General features: G+C 39.6%; 1 protein-coding gene across 1 annotated transcript in view; it reads right to left on the reverse strand.

Moving 5' to 3' along the window:
• The window catches only part of LOC141105640 (alpha-2-macroglobulin-like), a 182,647-nt gene that overhangs the window by 142,229 nt on the left and 18,889 nt on the right, over positions 1-21,529 (reverse strand). The window contains exons 5-8 of the mRNA XM_073595611.1: positions 19,378-19,398; positions 16,882-17,035; positions 6,701-6,785; positions 6,405-6,534 (exon numbers count right to left, since the gene is read on the reverse strand). Of these exons, the coding sequence (XP_073451712.1) occupies positions 6,405-6,534; positions 6,701-6,785; positions 16,882-17,035; positions 19,378-19,398 (390 nt within the window). The remainder of the gene's footprint in view (positions 1-6,404; positions 6,535-6,700; positions 6,786-16,881; positions 17,036-19,377; positions 19,399-21,529) is intronic.

Raw genomic sequence — 21,529 nt, forward strand, 5'->3', positions numbered from 1 at the left:
CCTGCCAGTGACATTTATACAGTCGTCAGTCTCTATTTATAGCGCTGATCACTGTATAAATGTCAATGGTTTCAAAAAAGTGTGAAAAGTGTCCGATCTGTCCGTCGCAATGTCGCAGTCCCGATAAATATCACAGATCGCCGCCATTACTATTAAAAAAAAAAATAATAATAAAAATGCCATAACTCAACCTATTTTGTAGGCCCTATAACTTTTGCACAAACCAATCAATATATGCTTATTGAGATTTTTTTTATTTGGGGTATTTATTATAGCAAAAAATATTGTGTTTTTTTCAAAATTGTCGCTTTTTTTAATTTATAACGCAAAAAATAAAAACCGCAGAGGAGATCAAATACCACCAAAAGAAAACTCTATTTGTGGGAAAAAAGGGCATCAATTTTGTTTGAGTACAGCATCGCACGTAGTGCAATTGTCAGTTAAAGCGACGCAGTGCCATATCACAAAAAAATGGCCCAATCAGGAAGGGGGTAATTCCTTCCAGGGCTGAAGTGGTTAAAACGAATTCAAATGTATCGAATAAAGAGAACAGTTATTTGTAAAGACACTGGGTGTATCTTTTTGTGACTGACTGCTCCCAACTGCAGTATATATTGGTAATTTGGAAATACGGATCAATATTAGTAGGGATGAGCTTCGAGTTCGAGTCGAACTCATGTTCGACTCGAACATTGGCTGTTCGCAAGTTCGCCGAACAGCGAACAATTTGGGGTGTTTGCGGCAAATTCGAATGCCGCGGAACACCCTTTAAAAGTCTATGAGAGAAATCAAAAGTGCTAATTTTAAAGGCTAATATGCAAGTTATTGTCATAAAAAGTGTTTGGGGACCTGGGTCCTGCCCCAGGGGACATGGATCAATGCAAAAAAAAGTTTTAAAAACGGCCGTTTTTTCAGGAGCAGTGATTTTAATAATGCTTAAAGTCAATCAATACAAGTGTAATATCCCTTTAAATTTCGTACCTGGGGGGTGTCTATAGTATGCCTGTAAATGGGCGCATGTTTCTTGTGTTTAGAACAGTCTGACAGCAAAATGACATTTTGAAGGAAAAAACTAATTTAAAACTACCCGCGGCTATTGCATTGCCGACAATACACTTAGAAGTTCATTGATAAAAACGGCATGGGAATTCCCCAAAGGGGAACCCCGAACCAAAATTAAAAAAAAAAAATGACGTGGGAGTCCCCCTAAATTCTATACCAGGCCCTTCAGGTCTGATATGGATATTAAGGGGAACCTCGGCCAAAATTAAAAAAAAAAAATGACGTGGGGTTCCCCCTAAATTCCATACCAGACCCTTCAGGTCTGGTATGGATTTTAAGGGGAACCCCGCGCCAAAAAAAAAAAAAAAAAAACGGCGTGGGGTCCCCCCAAAAATCCATACCAGACCCTTATCCGAGCACGCAACCTGGCAGGCCGCAGGAAAAGAGGGGGGGACGAGAGTGCGGCCCCCCCTCCCTCCTGAACCGTACCAGGCCACATGCCCTCAACATTGGGAGGGTGCTTTGGGGTAGCCCCCCAAAACACCTTGTCCCCATGTTGATGAGGACAAGGGCCTCATCCCCACAACCCTGGCCGGTGGTTGTGGGGGTCTGCAGGCGGGGGGCTTATCGGAATCTGGAAGCCCCCTTTAACAAGGTGACCCCCAGATCCCGCCCCCCGTGTGAAATGGTAAGGGGGTACATAAGTACCCCTACCATTTCACGAAAAAAGTGTCAAAAATGTTAAAAATGACAAGAGACAGTTTTTGACAATTCCTTTATTTAAATGCTTCTTCTTTCTTCTATCTTCCTTCATCTTCTGGTTCTTCTGGTTCTTCTGGCTCTTCTGGTTCTTCCTCCGGCGTTCTCGTCCAGCATCTCCTCCGCGGCGTCTTCTATCTTCTTCTCCTCGGGCCGCTCCGCACCCATGGCATGGGGGGGAGGCTCCCGCTCTTCTCTTCATCTTCTTCATCTTCTTCTCTTCTTCTTTTCTTCTCTTCTTCTCTTCTTCATTTTCTTCTCCGGGCCGCTCCGCAATCCATGCTGGCATGGAGGGAGGCTCCCGCTGTGTGACGGCGCTCCTCGTCTGACAGTTCTTAAATAACAAGGGGCGGGGCCACTCGGTGACCCCGCCCCCCTCTGACGCACGGGACATGACGGGACTTCCCTGTGGCATTCCCCGTGACGTCACAGGGAAGTCCCGTCAAGTCACCGTGCGTCAGAGTGGGGTGGGGTCACCGGGTGGCACCGCCCCCCCCTGTTATTTAAGAACTGTCAGACGAGGAGTGCCGTCACACAGCGGGAGCCTCCCTCCATGCCAGCATGGATTGCGGAGCGGCCCGGAGAAGAAAATGAAGAAGAGAAGAAGAGAAGAAAAGAAGAAGAGAAGAGCGGGAGCCTCCCCCCCATGCCATGGGTGCGGAGCGGCCCGAGGAGAAGAAGATAGAAGACGCCACGGAGGAGATGCTGGACGAGAACGTCGGAGGAAGAACCAGAAGAGCCAGAAGAACCAGAAGATGAAGGAAGATAGAAGAAAGAAGAAGCATTTAAATAAAGGAATTGTCAAAAACTGTCTCTTGTCATTTTTAACATTTTTGACACTTTTTTCGTGAAATGGTAGGGGTACTTATGTACCCCCTTACCATTTCACACAGGGGGGGGGCCGGGATCTGGGGGTCACCTTGTTAAAGGGGGCTTCCAGATTCCGATAAGCCCCCCGCCCACAGACCCCCACAACCACCGGCCAGGGTTGTGGGGATGAGGCCCTTGTCCTCATCAACATGGGGGCAAGGTGTTTTGGGGGGCTACCCCAAAGCACCCTCCCAATGTTGAGGGCATGTGGCCTGGTACGGTTCAGGAGGGAGGGGGGCCGCACTCTCGTCCCCCCCTCTTTTCCTGCGGCCTGCCAGGTTGCGTGCTCGGATAAGGGTCTGGTATGGATTTTTGGGGGGACCCCACGCCGTTTTTTTTTTTTTTTTGGCGCGGGGTTCCCCTTAAAATCCATACCAGACCTGAAGGGTCTGGTATGGAATTTAGGGGGAACCCCACGTCATTTTTTTTTTTTAATTTTGGCCGGGGTTCCCCTTAATATTCATACCAGACCTGAAGGGCCTGGTATGGAATTTAGGAGGACTCCCACGTCATTTTTTTTTTTAAATTTTGGTTCGGGGTTCCCCTTTGGGGAATTCCCATGCCGTTTTTATCAATGAACTTCTATGTGTATTGCAATAGCCGCGGGTAGTTTTAAATGAGTTTTTTCCTTCAAAATGTCATTTTTCTGTCAGACTGTTCTAAACACAGGAAACATGCGCCCCTTTACAGGCATACTATAGACACCCCCCAGGTACGAAATTTAAAGGTATATTACACTTTTATTGTTTGACTTTAAGCATTATTAAAATCACTGCTCCTGAAAAAACAGCCGTTTTTAAAACTTTTTTTTGCATTGATCCATGTCCCCTGGGGCAGGACCTGGGTCCCCAAACACTTTTTATGACAATAACTTGCATATAAGCCTTTAAAATTAGCACTTTTGTTTATTCATGTTCGTGTCCCATAGACTTTAACGGTGTTCGCGTGTTCGAACGAACTTTTTTCCTGTTCGCATGTTCTGGTGCGAACCGAACAGGGGGGTGTTCGGCTCATCCCTAAATATTAGGATAGGAGTTGCCTATCTATAAAATTTCCAAGACAAGGTATACCAAGTTTTTATTATACAATGCATATATAGATTAAAGTGACACTAAAAGTTAATTTAAAATACTTACCTCCACTGTGCAGCTCGTTTTGCACAGAGTGGCCCCAAACTTGCTCTTCTGGGGTCCCTCGGCGGCTCTCTCGGCTCCTCCCCACATCAGATAACCCCCTAGGAGAAGCGCTCTCCGGGGGGTTGCATTAAGGTGCAAAAACACAAACCTTTACAAACCCTTTAAGTGCATCTAAGAAAACAGTGGATTTTACATTTATGAAGATAAAGAAATGCACATTGGGGTTAATTTAGTAAAGGCAAAGAAGATGTTCACTTTACAAAGGAAGGTTCTCTGAGCTTAGTGAATGAGGTGAACCTCTGCTGACTTCCATTTATCCAATCACATGCAAGCAAAAATACTGTATTTATTTATTTTGTTTACACATGAAAGGCTATTCTTGAATTCACTAAGCCAAGTGAAAATTTAAAACATAAATTTGCCTTTAGTAAATCAACCCCTTTGAACTCAGTGTTCAAAATATGTTTGTAACAGATTATGGATCTGTTAAACTTAATAATACTTTAAGTTAGTGTACCAGTACTAACTCCAACACTTGGGCTACTTCATTGTATATACGTAGGGCTACTGCAGCATTGTAGAATTAAAAAGCTGCATTCGATTGTTACTATAAAGAACAATTTTATTTACGAGATCACAGTTCCAACAAAACATATGTTTTATAAAAATGTTTAAACAAATTCTCTATATAAACAGAAATATGGATGTTTATTGACTTAAAGGGTAAGATCACCTTTACAAAAAATATAATAAATATACATTTTTTGCAGGTAAAAAATGTGCATTTATGATTTTTGTTTTGTTAGGAGCCCATAAAGCATTGCACCTGTGATCACCAGATCATGGGTGTAATGCCACGGTGTGTGTAGCTGTCTGTCTGTACCTACCATACGGGTAGTGTTTTGCTTTTCATCTTTCTATTAAGGTACTTGCGGTAAAACCAAGGAAGCTTAGACTTCTTTATTGTATCAATGCTTTACTAAACAGAAAAGCCCCACATACAACTGTAGGATACACAATACAACACAACTCATAGCTTACAAAAATATGCCTCCAAAATAACAAGCCAATAATCCTTTCTAGCAAAATATAAGCATGTACAATATGTATGCATTAAGTAAACTAAACAGTTACTCAACTTAGGGTTCAGGATGTAATGTCCTTCATGGTTCCTTGGTCAAAGTCCAAACTCAAAACATCTCCAAAGCTTTCCAGCTTCTGGCAGCCAAGTCTTGCTCTTCTCTTCCAAAACACAGCCCCTCTGTCCGATCACATGCTTCTTTCCAAAGTCCCCAAGCCCCTCCTTCCAACTTCCTGTATACACCAACTTCCTGTCCTCTGCTCAGCTCCAAAACCTTTCAACTTGTTTATCATATCAATAAAAGGGGGAGGGGGGGGACGAAGGGTGCGGAGGGGGGGAGGGAAGCCTGGCTTCCTTTGAAAACATATGGTCTCAAAAAAAAATCTAACTCCATATTATGGCTATCAAGTCACTAATAATAGTCATGGCAACACAGGTAGGCAGTTACTGAATGACAGGAAGCTCAACGAAATACCGAGAGTGCTCATCAGCACCCTGGTAGTTCATTGAACACTACAAGCCGACTGCCGCAAAGGCTGTTGGTACTTGTAGTTTTCACATTCACAGGACACTGTGAATGATGCGGCCTGGCTGGCAGAGCAGATTGTGCAGATCTCCCTCCCCCCGCTCGCTGTCAAAACAGGGAGTGGGAGACGATGCATCTGTAACATGTTACACCCTGAATGTATGTAACATGTTACAAAAGAATAACTTCTCCTTTAAACTGGCTAAAAACTAGTATAATTTTGTTACAAATTGTTTAATTTAAGAGCATTCTTGCAACTTTCTAATCATTAGTGGAGTCAATTTCAATTCCACTGAGGAGAAAATTCGAAGGGACAGGAAGGAGCAAACAGATTTCTAACAGTGTATGTGGTTTTCATTGGATAAAAACCAGTCAATCCAAAATTGAATGGTAAAATACTGTTTTTATTTATTTTGCTTGCACATGAAAGCTTATTCTTGAATTTTCAGAACGTTCACTAAGCCAAGTGAAAATTTGAAACATGAACAGCCAAATTTGCCTTTAGTAAATCAACCCCTTTGAACTCAGTGTTCAAATATGTCTGTAACAGATTATGAATCTGTTGAACTACTTAAAAGACGAAGTTCGTAAAACTGTCGAGAAAATATACTACGTACTGAGAGTTTTTGTACAAATTCTTGTATAAAAAGTATTTTCAAAAATAGACTAGGTTATAGCCAGCTTTAGTAGCTAAAAAGAACATTACACATGAGACAGGGAGGAGAAAACAAAGATTTTTTGGTCAGATAATTTTTTTTCTGCCAAGCTAAGTTTGCACGTTAGATAGAGAAGCCTTATGTCTATGACTAGCCTTAGAAAAGTTTGTCAGAATGTAAAATTCTGAGATCAACAACATTTTTTCTATAGCACATTGACACTTTTAAATTATTTATAGTTTATTTGGACTGGGAGTCTCTGTCCTCTTACAAAGATCATAAGCGTTACAGATTCTCTTTAAAATTGTAAGGGGGCTCCAAAGTTTGTTATTCATTGTCCAGTTCAGACCTAGCTGCCATTCTGTGGCACCTACCTTTCCGCTGAATTTAGCACAGATATTGCTATTGCTGTGCGTCCCTTGCCTCCACCAATATGAATATGAATATTGCTGTTGGCACACAGTGGCTGTATAGTTTCCTTGAACTGGCTTCCCATAAGTGTATCTAAAAGATATAACAAATTTCTACAATGTGTTATTTTTTACAAAGCATTATTTAGAAAATCTTATGTCATGTGATTTCTTTCTTCCAGTCACTAAGCAGTATCTGCATTAACCAGAATTTGATGTCTTCTATGTATCCATTCATCCTTATTGGAGTTCAGACTCACCTTCCACATACGTGAAGTGGGAACTGCTCACTGTTAAACATAACAACCTTGGGGAACTGAAGAGTAACTTCAAACTTTGGAAGAACTGTAGAGGAAGATTTGAGTTGGTGATGACTACTGATAAGTAAACCAATGCAAATTACAATACGAGTCAAACTGAAACAACAAGCTTTACACTGACATTTGGAGATAATAAGTAATTCAATGTATCACAGTTTAGTGCATTTTGGATATGTGCTGTGATGTTGGTAGACATCTTTTCTGAGCCTAAAAACAACTTGACCATCTCCTTCACCAACCAATAATCAGGGGAGAAAAGCATAGGCACTCCCCCTATATATTATTCCAGTGCAAAGGCTTAAAGTATATGTAAAAAAAATATCTGAAAAACATTTACTTCACTAAAGCACTGTGTGTAAACCACACACTACTATGTTTTCCCATAAAATAGTTTTACTTTTTTGCATTTAGTGAAAAATCTTCCTTTTGGCACACGGATGTAGTTTTCATAGTCACAGTAAAATGCTGAGGATCATATACTGTACTACTGTTCTATACAATATAAATATATTTTATTTGTTTTGGAAATCTCTTGTTTTTTTATACCGTGACACATTTTTTCTGGCTCACGCTGGACTATCCTCAATTATTTAATAATTAAATATTTTATGTTTGTGTTGGAGGTCCCTCATTTCCTTATGAAATAAATATTTTTTGCTTGTGTTGGAGGTCCCCTATTTGATTATGGCATAAATATTTCTTGCTTGCTTTGGAAAGGAATGAGGAAGAACCATTACGTCCTAAAGAAACAAGGGACTTTCAACATAAAAATTTCATTATGACATGAATATTTCTTGTTTGAGTTGGAAGTCCTTCATTTCTGTAGGACATAAATATTTCTAGCTTGCATTGGAAGTCCTACATTTCTTTATGGCATAAATATGTCACATTGACACATGGCTGGGTGGCATATGCTGGGGTTCTTTCAATAAAGCGGCTTTAATTAATTACTTTTTACACTTCAGCGATTGCACAAAAGGAAAATCTATAGAAACTACTTTGCAAAACACCAAACAAATTTCAGGTGAACTTGTTTCCCTATTTAGATTTCCCTCCTCTCTATACCATGTGCTCTCTACTTCTCCTCACAGTTGTGTCCTCTCTCCTCAAACTCTGTTTCCTTCTCCTCTCTTCTCCACCCTACAGCCTGTATATATCACCCTCACTTCTAACTTCTCCTTATTACTGCACTCATCATCTCTTCCTAATTCTAAACCCACATGCTAATAAGACCTCCAGGGTACTGAGGCATGTCCCTTCATATAAATCCCACTCCCATATTACCTCCCTCAGCCTTTTGCTTCTCATAACTTTTGGAGATATATCACCAAACCCTGGGCCTCCATCATTTAACTGTACCCAATGCACCCATTAACCTTCACCCTCTGGCAGCAGCTGCAATCCACACAATTTCATTTCCATTCCTCTTCTTCCCAAAACCAGCCTTCTCTTCTCCTTAGCCTTTTGGAATGGCTGCTCTGTATGCAACAAACTCACCTCTGTCCATGACATCTTTATCTCTATCTCTTTAATCTACTGCTGTTACCGAAATCTGGCTTCAGTAATCCAGCTTCTCCTGCTTCCCTCTTCCATGGTGGCCTTCTCCGGACACGGAGGGGGGGGGGGGCGCTAGGTGTTATCCTGGACACTAAGTCCCACATCCAATCACTGTCCAAAGCCTACCACCCCAATCTCTGCAACATCTCCAAAATATGCCCCTTCCTAACCAATGACACCACAAAGCTTCTAAATCACTCTCTTGTCTTTTTATCTACTGCTACTCCCTCCTCATTCAATTACCTTTACATAGGCTTTCACCCCTTCAGTTCATCATGAATGCTGCTGCCAGACTCATTCACCTTACCAACCGTTCAGTGTCTGCTAACCCCCCCAATCCTTTCATTGGCTTCCGCTCACCCAACAAATACAATTAAAATTACTAACAATAACTTAAAAGCCATCTACACCTCTGCCCAGCTACATCACTAACCCATCCTCAAAATAGTAACAAAACCACTCTCTTCATTCCTTTTAAGACCTGCTCTCTAACGCCCTTGTTATCTCCTCCAATGCTTGCCTCTGAGACTTCTCCTGAGCCTCTCCCATAGAACTTCCTACCCCAATCTGCAAGACTATCTCCTACTCTGTCCACTTTTAGATGATCCCTGAAAATCCTTTTCTTCGGAGGAGCCTATCCAGCTTCCATCTAACAACTGTATTTTCACTTTCTCCATTAGCTCATCTCCCACAGTTAAAACCCTTTGTATCACTTCACCATCCTGTTTACATTTTAAGCTCCAACGACCAGGGCCCTCTGATTCCTCCTGTATTGAATTGTATTGTAACTATACTGTCTGCTCTCATGTTGTAAAGTGATGCGCAAATTCATGACGCTATATAAATCTTAAATAATAATAATAAAAATAATTATTATTTTTGCTTGCATTAGAAGTCCCACATTTCTTTATGGCATAAATATTTCTGGCTTGCATTGGAAGTCCAAAATTTCTTAATGACATAAATATTTTTTTGGGAAAAGAAATGGCGCTGCCCTGTTTCACATTAATTAATTAATTGTGGGTATGAAATCCATATACTGCAAACTGTGTTCAGTGAAGTATATACATATAAATAAATAAACACTAAAAATTAAAAACAACTGTGTACCTCATTGTGGTCAAAAAGAAAAGAAAAATAACCATATGTGTAAAAAAACCCAAAGGATAGGTGAAACTTCTTTAAGGTTAAACAATCTTAGTGTATTAAACCAGTGAAAAAAAAAGTGCCTCGTGTGTTCAGAATTATATAAATACATGTGTAGAAGTTGAGAGTGAATTTGTAAAAATTTTTTTAATGAAATTAACCCCAGAGTTCTAGAGTATTGTGACAGTATGGTGCCCCCTAAGGGACCAATGTCATTTTGAGTGAAAACAAATATATTAAACATTAAGTGTCGATACCAAAGCAAGTATATGGCTCCCAGAAATATTAATTAATATGTCAGTATTTTGACCTCTAGCGAAGTTACAGTAAATTACAAATCCCATAAAATCAGACATAAATTTTTTCAGCCTTATATATATATCAGCAGATATTGGTAAGGCTCTTGAAACGTAATGATCCAAATAAAGAACCAGAGAGTTTTTCTAGCCAAATAGTATAATGAGCAAAGTTCAATACATGTGCAGTTTTTCAGACTCAGGAACATTAAGCAGTGACTTCTGTGTTCATTTCAAACGGTGACTTGAAGTGCTTGCCCCCCGTGCTCCCCCACTCACCAGAGACAATCACCCCCACAGGGGTACCGAGCGACAGAGTGGGTGCCTTGGGGTGGATATTTTCGATCCAATCCTGCTGTTGTTCCTCTGCTCTGTGCGATCCCTCCAATGGTTTCAAATTTCAGCTGTGTGTTCCAAAAAACTGGGCTCCTCCACTGCTTCCCACCGTATAACTGTTTAACTCTCCATTGTGACCAAAAGAAAGAAAACAGGGGGCTTCCTTCATGAAGTATGTCCAGGCACCGCTGTAAGCAAGGATGGGACCAGGAACGAGATACGAGCGTGCGTCCCACCTTGCGTTCCAGCCTGTGCTTCCGGGTATGACGTGTGAGCGTGACTCCGCCTTACGCGTTTCGTCATAGGACGTTCTCAAAGACGGTGTCGACGCCTCACGCTTCTCACAGTGTTATAGTCATACGGCTCACACTTCTCCTCCCCTATTTATGGTAATAGCGCTCAGGGGGTAAGGGAGTGATAGAGCCGCTGGACTATCCATACACAGAACAGTGTTATACATACATCCTTTATAATAATCTTTTCATAGGCCTGTTATAATGTATTATCTATTAATTTTACCCCAATTGTTCACTAATTGGTATAAAAACAGGTTTATGGTCTATTATAACAAAAAACTCATATCCTTATATCCTTACAAACCACCCTAGGGTGGATTTTGTCTGCAGCTATGGACATCTTTGGATATTTTAATACCAGAAATATAAACATGAAGGCGATTTTTAGCCAAGAGCAGATTTCCAATAATAATGATATGCATGGGCTACTTAAACAATTAAAACATACCCTAGAAAAACAACTCAGGGTGTGGTGGGACATCTCTACGTTGGAAATGTATGTCACGGAAAAAATAACCCCCAGGAGGTTAAGGTGGGATATACATCCCAATGATGGGATTGACAATAGTGATCTCATGAGAGACTGGTATTCCCTCTTCAATAAGTGTGAGGGGGAACTACTCCAGAATATTATCAAAAGAAGACAATTTAAAATGAGGATGATTGAAACCAACATCACTGAAATAAAAAACCTACTCTTACCCTTTGCCCATCAAGGAGTATAAAGATAAAGAAAAAGAACTACAGGAGTCTATTAAAAAGTATGACAGTAATATACAAGCAAAGAAACAGAAAAAATTTAAAAGAGACGTGATGGATTACAAAAATTCCAAAGTGTACAAATGGCAAACACATGGAGAAGAGGAAGAGGACCAATTAGAAGACCCCTCTATGGAAGAAGAATCTGAGGAAGCAATACCAATTTCATCCTTGAGCACACCAAGAAGAATGGACAATCCACCTTATAGTCCAGCTAGGCCTATTACCCCTAACATACCATTGGATAGAAGGGACAATAGGAGAGAGGTCTATCGAGGACCCCCTAACTATAGGACCCCAACAAACAGATATAGTATACCTGTGCGCAATAGGTACTCCCCTCTAAGGGATGAATATAGAAGACAATACCCGGCGCAGGAAAGAGGATATGGAGGAAGAAAGGTTTTTCCCCGAGTTACGTATCAGGACAAGCCCCCAGGGAGATGGAGACCCCGTATCCCCTACAGGAATTATGGATGGAGAGGACGGAACATGGAAGGAGGACCAAGACAGGAGGATCGCTATTGGAGCCCGAGGAGGACAGAAGATCAAAACGCACATCAGGAATACGAAACAAACCCACGGACTGGAACCAGGAGGGAATATCAACAGGAGATGAATACGGGACCTATACACAGATACATAGAAAGAGAAACCAGGCAAGAGGAAAACGAGGAGGCAAGAAGAAGAAAAAGACCCTGAAATTACTAGGGCAAGGTATATTTAATCTCAGCAATGTACAGTTCACAAAAGAAGAGCTAAGTGTGTTGGAATTGGGACTTAAATATGCCCCTGATAAGCCCTTTGATAAATTTGAGGCTTTTATTGATCTCCAAAAGTTTTTAAGAAAGTTGAATATAAAAAAAACACTTTGCTATGAACCCAGGAGAAACAAGAAGGGTAGATTCAGATTTTATAAAAACTGACCTCAAAAATAACTCTATATTCAATCCGAAAACCCCAGGGAACCAATGTATTAATGCTTTTAAAAAAATGGTGGAAGAAGACATCAAATTAATAGGAAATAGTAAAAAGAGATCTAATAACATCTGGAATACCATTAAAGCTATAGGTAAAAAACATGAGGTAGTAATCAGGCCCGCTGATAAAGGGGAAGGTTTGGTTATTCTAAATAAAAAGGATTACCAGGAGGAGATGAATAACCTTTTGAATATAGAAAATACGTACAAAAAGCTTAAAGGGAACCCAAAGAAGAAATATGAAAAGCAGCTAAATGTCGAGAAAGGGAAAACCAAAGGCATTCTGAATTGCAAAGAGGCAGAATATATGATATCAAATTCAACCAAAACACCGGTGATATACTACACACCCAAAATCCATAAGAGATTGGAAAAACCACCAGGTAGGCCCATTGTCAGTGGGATTAATTCCATCTTCTCCAGGCTGGGAGAGTACCTGGACAAATTCCTCAAACCCCTAGTTAAGGAGGGGAAATCATACCTATGAGATAGTATGCAACTGATACAAGAACTTCAAGAGATCAAGGGAGCAGAACAATGGTTGTTGGTGGCAGTGGATGTTAATTCCCTGTACACTAGTATTGAACAGAAGGATGGCTTACGGGGGGGTCGAAAGAGCCATGCACATAAATACAAGCATGAAGCAGGAACAGATTAGTTACATTCTAGAGGGTTTAAAATTGGCCAGGGAATGTAACTATTTCTGGTACGATAAAAAATAATATGTACAAACCAAGGGTGTCACAATGGGAGCACGCTACGCTCCCAGCGTAGCTAATTTATTCATGGATATGTGGGAGGATAAGTATATCTATAGTAAGAACATACCCCATATCAAGATGTATAAAAGGTATATAGATGACCTGATCATCCTATGGGACGGAACACCGGAGAGCCTTACAAAATTCCTTGAGAATCTAAACATCAATACATATGGTATCACGTTTACTGGGAAGTGGAGCTTTGAGACAATCGACTATCTGGACCTAGAAATTTTCAAAATAGGGGATAAGCTACTAACCCGTACATTTTTCAAACCGACAGATCGAAACGGGTACATCCCCACCTCCAGTTGTCACCACCCACGATGGAAATCTAATGTCCCTAAAGGACAGCTATTGCGCATACGACGCAATTGTGATACAGCTGAGGACTTTAACAAACAGGCCGACATCTTAATTGAAAGATTTCAGGAAAAGGGTTACGACAAGGACAAACTTTTAAAATTAAAAACAAACATTATGAAGCTAGATAGAACTTCCCTGTTCCTCAACAAGAACAAAAACATTAAGAAGGAAGCCGACATAGCATTTATCACCGGGTTCAACAGCCAATTCAGAGATTTTGAAAAAATAATAAGAAAGTATTGGCCAATACTCAAGGAAGACCTTATCTTATCAAAACTCCTACCTGGTAAACCTAAGTTTGTATATAGGAAGGCACCCAATCTAAGAAACCACCTAGTGAAAAATGTTATAGACCCCCCGCAGTCCATTAAAATCTGTCCAGAGTTGAAAGGATTCTTTAGATGTCAGAGGTGTCTACCATGTAAAGTAGCCAAGAGGCAACCAAGGAAGAAGATTGCATTTAAATCATGTACTGACCATAAAGAGTACCGGATTAACCAACTAATCACCTGCCGAAGCACACATGTCACGTACATTGTTGAATGTCCCTGCCACCTCCAATATGTGGGGAGAACCACCCACCCCCTCTTCATCCGGATCAGGGAACATATCAAAAATATCAGAAAGGGGTTCCCCAATCATAGTTTATCCAGACATTTTGATGAGGTCCACCATAAGGATCCCAGTGGACTTATTTGTTATGGGATCGATTCAGTACAAGAATATTGGCGTGGAGGCAATAGAGAAACCTTGATCTCCAGAAATGAAACCAGCTGGATTTACCGGCTAGGATCCCTTGCCCCCAAAGGACTTAACTTGGATATAGATTTAAATTGCTATATAGCTAACCCCTAAATAGCCACAAGATGTAGGTGCAGGGGTTTAATTAAGCTATACACACATAGATAATGGATGTCCCAAATACCTCCCGCTCCTGATCTCAGTCCTCTCTCTTGCTTTTGTTCTTGGCCCTCGTTACAAGGAATTAGTTACCCTTCCATTGCAGAGTCACCAATTTAAGGGATGGACTGAAAGCCTTAGTTATATGGTTTCCTTCTACTTCTTACCTAGTACCCCCTTGGGGTTCCTCCTATTTCTTATTTCTTATTCCTCATTTTTTATTTCTTACTTATTACCCTCTTGGGGTTCGCGTAAGGTCATTACGGGGATGGTCAATATGTACTACCCAGGGGGGGGCTAATATGCACCACCCAGGTGGTTACTTACCTCCTTGACACAAGAGGTGTCATTATAACTCATTTTTAACATCATCACGCTGCTATAATAATGTGATCAGTTAGTATTAATTTTGAGGCACCTCTTATTTGCACATATTTTAGCCTCTACCCATATTGTTAATAAGGGTGTATAACCATATACGTTATTAGAAATACTATAACTATTACCAATTTAATCTATCCTCAGGTAAATGATAACATTCTCTTAGCCTGGTCCTTTATGAGGAAATTTCCTACATACACATTTTGAAACGTTTTAAATCAATCAAATAATTTTTAAAAATGAAATAATAATTTTTATATTTTTTTACATATATTTTATCTGGCCTCCCTTTTTTTCTTAATAAATTGCAATATTTATGGGGATTTTTAATCTTTTTGAATTTTATTTTATTATTTTTATTTCTATTTTTATTAATGTTTCTACTATTTTTCTCTTTTTTACTAATATTATAAGATATCTGTAGTCTAATTTTACTTTCAATGTAATCACGCAACTACAAGTTTAGGCATAATGTCTATAAATTAACAATGAGTTTTTTGTTATAATAGACCATAAACCTGTTTTTATACCAATTAGTGAACAATTGGGGTAAAATTAATAGATAATACATTATAACAGGCCTATGAAAAGATTATTATAAAGGACGTATGTATAACACTGTTCTGTGTATGGATAGTCCAGCGGCTCTATCTCTCCCTTACCCCCGAGCGATATTACCATAAATAGGGGAGGAGAAGTGTGAGCCGTATGACTATAACACTGTGTGAAGCATGAGGCTTCGACACGTCTTTGAGAACGTCCTATGACGAAACGCGTAAGGCGGAGTCACGCTCACACGTCATACCCGGAAGCGCAGGCTGGAACGCAAGGTGGGACACATGCTCGTATCTCGTTCCTGGTCCCATCCTTGCTTACAGCGGTGCCTGCATTATACCTATTATTATTTTATACTTGCGGATTCTTATATTTATTTGTTTACCAATAAACTGGACATACTTCACGAAGGAAGCCCCCTTTTTTCTTTCTTTTGGTCACAATGGAGAGTTAAACAGTTATACGGTGGGAAGCAGTGGAGGAGCCCGGTTTTTTGGAACACACAGCTGAAATTTGAAACCATTGGAGGGATCGCACAGAGCAGAGGAACAACAGCAGGATTGGATCGAAAATATCCACCCCAAGGCACCCACTCTGTCGCTCGGTACCCCTGTGGGGGTGATTGTCTCTGGTGAGTGGGGGAGCACGGGGGGCAAGCACTTCAAGTCACCGTTTGAAATGAACACAGAAGTCACTGCTTAATGTTCCTGAGTCTGAAAAACTGCACATGTATTGAACTTTGCTCATTATACTATTTGGCTAGAAAAACTCTCTGGTTCTTTATTTGGATCATTACGTTTCAAGAGCCTTACCAATATCTGCTGATATATATATAAGGCTGAAAAAATTTATGTCTGATTTTATGGGATTTGTCATTTACTGTAACTTCACTAGAGGTCAAAATACTGACATATTAATTAATATTTCTGGGAACCATATACTTGCTTTGGTATCGACACTTAATATTTAATATATTTGTTTTCACTCAAAATGACATTGGTCCCTTAAGGGGCGCCATACTGTCACAATACTTTAGAACTCTGGGGTTAATTTCATTAAAAAAATTTTTACAAATCCACTCTCAACTTCTACACATGTATTTATATAATTCTGAACACACGAGGCACTTTTTTTTTTTCACTGGTTTAATACACTAAGATTGTTTAACCTTAAAGGAGTTTCACCTATCCTTTGGGTTTTTTTACACATATGGTTATTTTTCTTTTCTTTTTGACCACAATGAGGTACACAGTTGTTTTTAATTTTTAGTGTTTATTTATTTATATGTATATACTTCACTGAACACAGTTTGCAGTATATGGATTTCATACCCACAATTAAGTAATTAATGTGAAACAGGGCAGCGCCATTTCTTTTCCCAAACCATTTATTATACCTACTAAATTAGACCCCTTGGGGAACTAATTAGGGAAAGGCAGCAGCTCTCATACTGTCCAAAGCGCGGATTCTCTTACTTATAAATATTTTTTTGCCTGTGTTGGAAATCCCTCCTTTTTTATGGTATAAACATTTTTGTTGAAAGTGCCTCATTTTATAACATAAAAATTAAAATGACAAAACAGCATACTCCCATACAAGGAAAGCTTTTAAAATTCATAATTACCCATTTTGATAATTTGTGATTCACAGTGCTAAGCTTTGACCCAGGTTTGAGATTGTGAAACTTGAGAATCACCAACAGATGAAGGTTTTAATAATTCACTGACTTCTAGAGATAATGACATAACCCAATAGTAATATATACAGAGTTGTAGGAAAATTCCTCACCATATTCCTCCACAGAGATGGTATGAACTGTGTCCTTCACCCGGATGGAGTATTCTCCCAGTGTAGGCTCAGAGGAGAGTGGAAGGGAGAGCTCAGCCATTCCATGACCGAGGCTCACATTCAGCCACTGGCCAATACGATTCTTTCCTGGGTCCTTAAAAGAAGACATGGTTTACTTTTAATCTCTTCTTTTTAAAACTCCAAGTTCTAAGACCACGCTGTCCTGACTTGATGGTTAGCAGCATTGAATCATGGGAGATGACGTTTGGGGAATAAACCTTATCATGGCAGTTAATTTACTATTGGACTACAATTCCCAATGTGAGCTGGGTATAAAGAAAGAAAGCTGTATTTTCACAGAATGAATACGACAGGATTTTCTCTTTGCTGCGAGGAGATTGATATGTGTAGATCACTGCTCCCCTGTGCACATCAATCTACTACAAGCCTTCAGCCATGTGCTGAGGACCAGAGTCAGGCAAATCCAGAAGTGAGCTGACATCTGAACAGCGGGACATCTGTTGCTGTATCACTGGGACTGGTGAGAGGAAACTGGTGTCATTACCTGTTGCTGCTAGCAGAGACAGAGCACATACAGACTGGCCATCTAACTGGCAGCACTACTTACTGCATGTAGACTTTACTGGGACTATACTCATGTGCAAAACCATAAAGACTGGGCCCCAACACTAGCCAGCTGAAGAACTAGGGCTAAAGACTGTTTACTCAGATAGCTGCTTCACAAAAATTTTGCCTATTGTCCATAGTAAGAGATACCACTTTAGGGAGTCTTAAATCTCAGCACTGCCATTCGTACAGAGTGCACCCTAAAATGGATATAGCCTACTGTTTACAGAAGAGATATCACTATTTTCTAATGCCATTACTTATTGCTAATATTGTGGATTACCAGGTTTACTCTAATTTAGCTTTACAGAACTTCATTTTCTATGCTGCTATAGACTAGTGAACATATTGTCAAGTGAACTGTGATTGACCTAATCCTTTACTTAGTAATTTATGTGCATACTGATATTTACAGCAAACCGGAACAATATATTGGGTTCATTTGCTGCTAACCAGCCTGATGTTTGTTTTTTATACTGAACCTTAGTTGTGTGCAGCATATCTATATTTGTGCTCCCAGTGGCAGTGCAGTATTCATTTGCTTAACCTGGTGTGTCAGTGGGACTGGGGTTGTTCTTAATGTTGCGGCAGAAGAACAGAGAACCAAGCGGCTCCAGCAGGGGTAGCGCTACACTGATTTGTGGGATTCCCTATACAAAGGGCATATTTTGGGATTTCAAATATGCATTATATATGAAATCAGATATTTATTTTATTTGTTTGCTACACGTTTTCTTTAACCTCATTTTAGCCTAAAGTGGCTGACATATATTTTAAATATAGCAGCCCTTTTATTATGTTAAAGCTCCAAAGATCAAAATGCACTTGTACTAAAGCACAAGCAAAACACACACACAACCTCTCAATGACATTTTAAATAAAATAATTTAATTAACTGCCTAAAGCTGATTTAAGACTGGTTGTTGTGGGTCACAAGGAATGTACTATGTTGTAACAGCCATGTTGACACAAACATGGAGAAAGGAAAACTATAACTTTTACTGACTACCAGGGCCAGGACAAGGGGTGGGCAGAAGGGATGGCTGCCCTGGGCACTGTGATATCATGTGGGGTGAGGGGGGGCACCACAAGGAGGTAGGGGGGAGGGGATTTGTGTTGGGAGGGGGAATAAGAATTGTTTTAGGAGTGGAAATTTGGGGAAGTGTGATAGGAGTGGTGATTTGAGGGTATTTGTGTTGGGAGGGAGGATGGGGCAAGAAGATTTGTGCTAAGAGGGGTCATTTTGGGAAGTTTGTACTAGAAAAGGTAATATGGTAGGTGGTGGTATTTGTACTAGCAGAGATGATTGGGGGTGCTAACAGTGGAAGTTTGGGGGGGGGGTTGTGATTGGGGATTGGGGAGAATTTTTACCAGGAGGGGGATTTGGACTGGGGGTGAGGATTTGTGTTCAGAGAGAAAATTTGAGGGGTGGATGAATTGTACTAAAAGGGGGGGAATTATTTTTAAGGGGTGGATTTGTGCTGGCGGCATATGGGGAAAGAGATGATCTGAGCTGGGGGGGTTGGATGGGGCAAAGCTTTTTGCTGGGAGGGGGATTTCAGCAAGGGGCAGATATGTATTGGGGTGAGGTGGAATTTATGCTTAGGGGGTATGCAGATTAGTGCTCAATTTTTATTTTATTTTTCTTTGGGGGGGGGTTTGCTGACACATAATGCTCATACATCTTGGGGGGGACGCAATTTGGCATGTTCGCCCTGGGCTCTGGATGACCCTGTCCCGGCACTGCTGAGTACATCTTGGAAAACAAACAAAAATTAGGAGATGGCATTAACATAAAAGAATGAAAGCCTAAGTCTAAAATATCATAATGCTATTAGTTTTGACTTAAATATGAGTTAAATATTTTACCTGCAGTTCTATGACTGGAAGCTAAAAAAAAAGAAAGACAAAAGAAAGATAATTAATATTATGAATACAAATTTTAACTCCTATTTGCATTTGCCTTATAGGTAACTGATTTAATTACGGTTGTAATACTATTTTATTATTATGGTTTTCATTATTTAAATAACTATAAACTGTTTTTATTTTTTTTTACATTTTAATGGGAGTAATAATATTATGGGTTCATTTATCCTTTTTACTGAAGATTTACACAATGTTCACCCAATTTAAAAAATGTTCTAATTAGATCTAATATGTAAAATGTGTGACCTTGGATAAAAGTTGTGTGAAGCTTGGATGAAAAAAAATAGAGCTTTGTGTCTGCCAGTAGTTTCAATTTTTTTTTCCTTTGCTTCTAAAAGTAATGTTGGACTAAATCCAAAGCAAACCCGTGCTTTTGTTCATTCAGTGAAGACATGTACACTGGCGAAAAATTTGTTCTTTTTCGTTTTATTCGTTTTTATTTTTATTTTTTATTTTCGTTTTTGGGGGTCATTCGTTATGATTGCAATTTGTAAATTTGTAAATGCATAAATTCGAAAATTTCTAAATTCATAAATTCAAAAATTTGTAAATTCGTAAATTGGAAAATCCGAAAATAAGAAAGAAGATCCAAAAGAATAACTAACTAGCTAACTAATAATAACTAACTATTAAATTACAGTATTGGAATTTCCTTTCAAATTTTGCTTTTGAAGAAAATGAAGAAAGCTCTCATATGATTCCAATAAAAGCCAATGCAAAATAAGCTCACTGTCATTGTTTATTATGCAGGGGCTTTTAGTGTAAATTTTAGGAGTGTTTTATTCATGCTGTTTCAGGGGTTGGGAAAGTGTTAATGCAGTTAGCCTTGAAGGTTCTCCATCCTACACGCCTGGAAGTATCAATATTGTCCTATGATTGCAACAAAGATATCTATGCAGAATGTAGTGAAATCTTTGCAGCCAGGAGGGTTTCTGTAATTACTCTGTACTTAATACAGAGTAGTACTCTGTATTTAACACAGATGCTTGTTTCTTGTTTTCAAAGTAGCAGGTGACAAAAGTGTATCTTTAGAGTGTACATGTGGAAAATACTCTTAACAATGAACCATGGATATTAACATCATAGTTACTTAGTTATTTCGATTGAAAAAAGACACAAGTCCATCTAGTTCAACCAAAAAAAAAAAAAAAAATACAATCCCATATACCCAATCCTACACACCCACAGTTGGTCCAGAGGAAGGCAAAAAAACCCAACAAAGAATGAGCCAATTTGCTACAGCAGGGGAAAAAAATCCTTCCTGATCCCCCGAGAGGCAATTGGATTTTCCCTGGATCAACTTTACCTATAAATGTCAGTACCCAGTTATGTATTATGTACATATAGGAAAGAATCCAGGTCTTTTTTAAAGCAATCTACTGAGCTGGCCAGAACCACCTCTGGAGGGAGTCTATTCCACATTTTCACAGTTCTTACTTACTGTGAAGAAACCTTCCCATATTTGGAGATGAAATCTCTTTTAATGTAGACGTAAAGAGTGTCCCCTTGTCCTCTGTGATAACCTTAAAGTGAATAACTCAACACCAAGGTCACTACATGGACCCCTTATATATTTGTACATGTTGATATATCCCCCCTTAATATCCTCTTCTCAAGAGGGAATAAATTCAGTTCCTCTAATCTTTCCTCATAGCTGAGCTCCTCCATGCCTCTTATCAGTTTGGTTGCCCTTCTCTGCACTTTATCCTTTTTGAGATCTGGTGCCCAAAACTGAACTGCATATTCCAGATGAGGTCTTACTAATGATTTTTACAGGGGCAAAATGACATCTCTCTCTCTGGAGTCCATACTTCTCTTAATACAAGAAAGGATTTTGCCTGCTTTGGAAACCACAGCTTGGCATTGCATGTTATTATTGAGCTAAACATCAAACAGTATCCAAGTTGTGTTGACTTTAGAAACTGTTCAATGTGCATTAGCTGCACCCTGGGAGCCTCAAGATGTCCTATATCAATATTGACTTTGCAGAAAGTTAAGTATAAGCACACCTCAAAGTTGAAGCACACCTCACAATATAATGAACATGCCTCCCATTTGGTCTAAAGACACCCAAAAATATTAAGGAATGCTG

This window comes from Aquarana catesbeiana, linkage group LG08 (genome assembly GCF_042186555.1).
Source record: "Aquarana catesbeiana isolate 2022-GZ linkage group LG08, ASM4218655v1, whole genome shotgun sequence".
Classification (NCBI taxonomy): domain Eukaryota; kingdom Metazoa; phylum Chordata; class Amphibia; order Anura; family Ranidae; genus Aquarana; species Aquarana catesbeiana.